The sequence below is a fragment of the Cryptotermes secundus genome, unplaced genomic scaffold (assembly GCF_002891405.2).
Source record: "Cryptotermes secundus unplaced genomic scaffold, Csec_1.0 scaffold1723, whole genome shotgun sequence".
NCBI lineage: Eukaryota > Metazoa > Arthropoda > Insecta > Blattodea > Kalotermitidae > Cryptotermes > Cryptotermes secundus.
This window is the reverse complement of record NW_019727432.1, coordinates 279,914-282,099: the sequence shown is the minus strand read 5'-3', so window position 1 is coordinate 282,099 and position 2,186 is coordinate 279,914. Positions and strand designations below refer to the sequence as shown.

The 2,186-nt window shown below is 39.7% G+C and overlaps 1 protein-coding gene across 1 annotated transcript; it reads left to right on the top strand.

Annotated features, from left to right (window-relative positions):
* Positions 1-982: 982 nt before the first annotated feature.
* On the top strand, positions 983-2,186 carry LOC117282336 (nicotinamide riboside kinase 1-like; the record flags this gene model as incomplete). Its single annotated transcript, XM_033751594.1, has 3 exons — positions 983-1,173; positions 1,322-1,612; positions 1,658-2,186. Coding segments are annotated over 3 exons (594 nt in total), but the record flags the coding sequence as incomplete, so codon positions are not given.

The following is a 2,186-nucleotide window of genomic DNA, read 5'->3' as shown; positions in this document are numbered from 1 at the left end:
TGTCTCACGGTGTTGTTGCTTGCAGATTTACTTATACTTCTTCAACCCTGAAGATGGGGGCGATACGTTCCTCCGAAACGTCGGTTAACACCACATATACACGGTGCCAAATCCCAGAAGACTGCTTTCTTCAACATATAATAAGCCTTAAAGATGCCCAGATAGCCCCGGTTAAGCCACAAACCAGTTTATCCACCCCCGGATAATCGAGAGTTGAGTGTTTGTATATACAGTAGAACTTGGTTATAACGTCATCAAAGGGACCTAAAAATAGTGTCGTTATAAACGAATGTCGTTGTAACTGAAATGGGCACTTCCAGAGTAGCCTTATGTTAGTCACGTAAAAATCTACCAAAAACCGAGTTAAAATGTTGCATTTTTAGTGAAATACGTAGTTAAGTACAGACTAACATAACATTAACGTGGAATTGCCCAAATGTGTAATATCAAAGACATATCACAGCGCTTTTCACTGGCAATACACACAATATTTCACGAATCACTCCAACTTTCTCTTCAATGCTTAAAACTTTTCTTTTCATTGCCATGTTTTCGCTACTGCACTTCTCTGGGTTTAGCCAGGAACACTATAGGGTAAGTAGACAATGTGAGGTCCTGTTAGACGAGATTCTAGGAAAGGAATGCAGTTAACAACCTGCCGCGTCCTCTTGCACTATTCATGCAGTCCCACCCCACACCCTTGTTTTCGCATAAAACCCACGCTCCTCTTGCAGCCCGCGGTCGTATTCTTCCCGGACAGTCACGTCAGCAAGTAGAGAAAGTGAGGGTGGGCAGACACATCGAACTTTCCCACGATATCAGAGAAATTCAGGAATGAAAATGACATTACATACGAGGTTGATGCATTTGTGCATGTCATACTAAGCAAGGTATAAAAACAGTTGCTTTATGAGGAATTAGTTCGTACCATTGAATATCTGACGCAATAGACAAGGTGTCACAGAAACCGATGTTGCTATAACCAAGTTTTACTGTATATATATGGCAGCTGTGCGTTAGAAATACACTGAAAATAAATATGTGGCTTATAGTTGGGGTATCACATGCTACATGCAGTGGCAAATCAACATTAACACAGTCCCTGCATAAACAACTACCTGGTTCATTTTTGGTATGTGAGGATGACTTCTTTCTGCCTGTAGATAGCCAGTGACATACTCTGATCCCAACCTTGAACCATTTTAATTGGGAAATTATGATGAGCCTGGATATGGAAAGAATGCATGCTGTTATTGAAAACTGTCTTTTCTCTGACAGTGCTGAAACTGTTTTACCTCTCAACAGTTTAACAACTTAACAGTTCAACAGCTGTTAACAGGATGGCATGGTCACCTCTATATGCGGAAAGTGATAAAATTGGGACAGTTCTTAATCCTGGGTGCCACAGAGCAATGCCAGAAGATATGGTATATTTGAAACCAGACGGAACTCAATCGATGGCAACACGTGAAAAAGACACTGACAGCACATCATCAGGAACAAAGATGGCAGATGGCTGTGGTGGCAAGCAAATATCAGGTGTTCATATTCTCATTATTGAAGGGTTTCTCATTTTCAACGACAAGAAAACAGGTGACTTGTGCCACTGCAAGTACTTCTTAACTCTCACCAGAGGGCACTGATGGGCAAGATGAAGTGTCGGAGCATATGATCCTCCAGATGTACCAGGCTACTTAGATCAGTGTGTATGGCCCGAATATGAGGAACATCATGATGAAGTTTTCAAACAAGTTCCGTTATTGTCATAGACGGAAATCAGAACAGAACCAGTGTATTAAAACAGGTTCTACTACGTATTAGTCAAACATCTCATGAGTTGCTTCAATTACAGAAAAGTTGATGGCTAAATTATGTAGCTGCTCTACTCTGGATGAACAGATATTGATGAAGTTTGGTGTTTTAGAACTGTTACTGAAACTTAACATCCAAAGCAAATGTAGTCTAATATGATAAAAACTGTCATATGAATGCCCAAATACTTCTTTTCAGATTAGTGTTTACCAGAATGTAACACAATCCCCTTCTAAAAATTTAAATGTAAAAACAATGTTTTAAAATCAGAAGAGAATCAATGAATATGGTCCATTACACAGCACAAGAGAGATATATATAAATACTGTAGAGAAACATCATGATCAGATCTTTTGCATCCGTCAGATATTGGA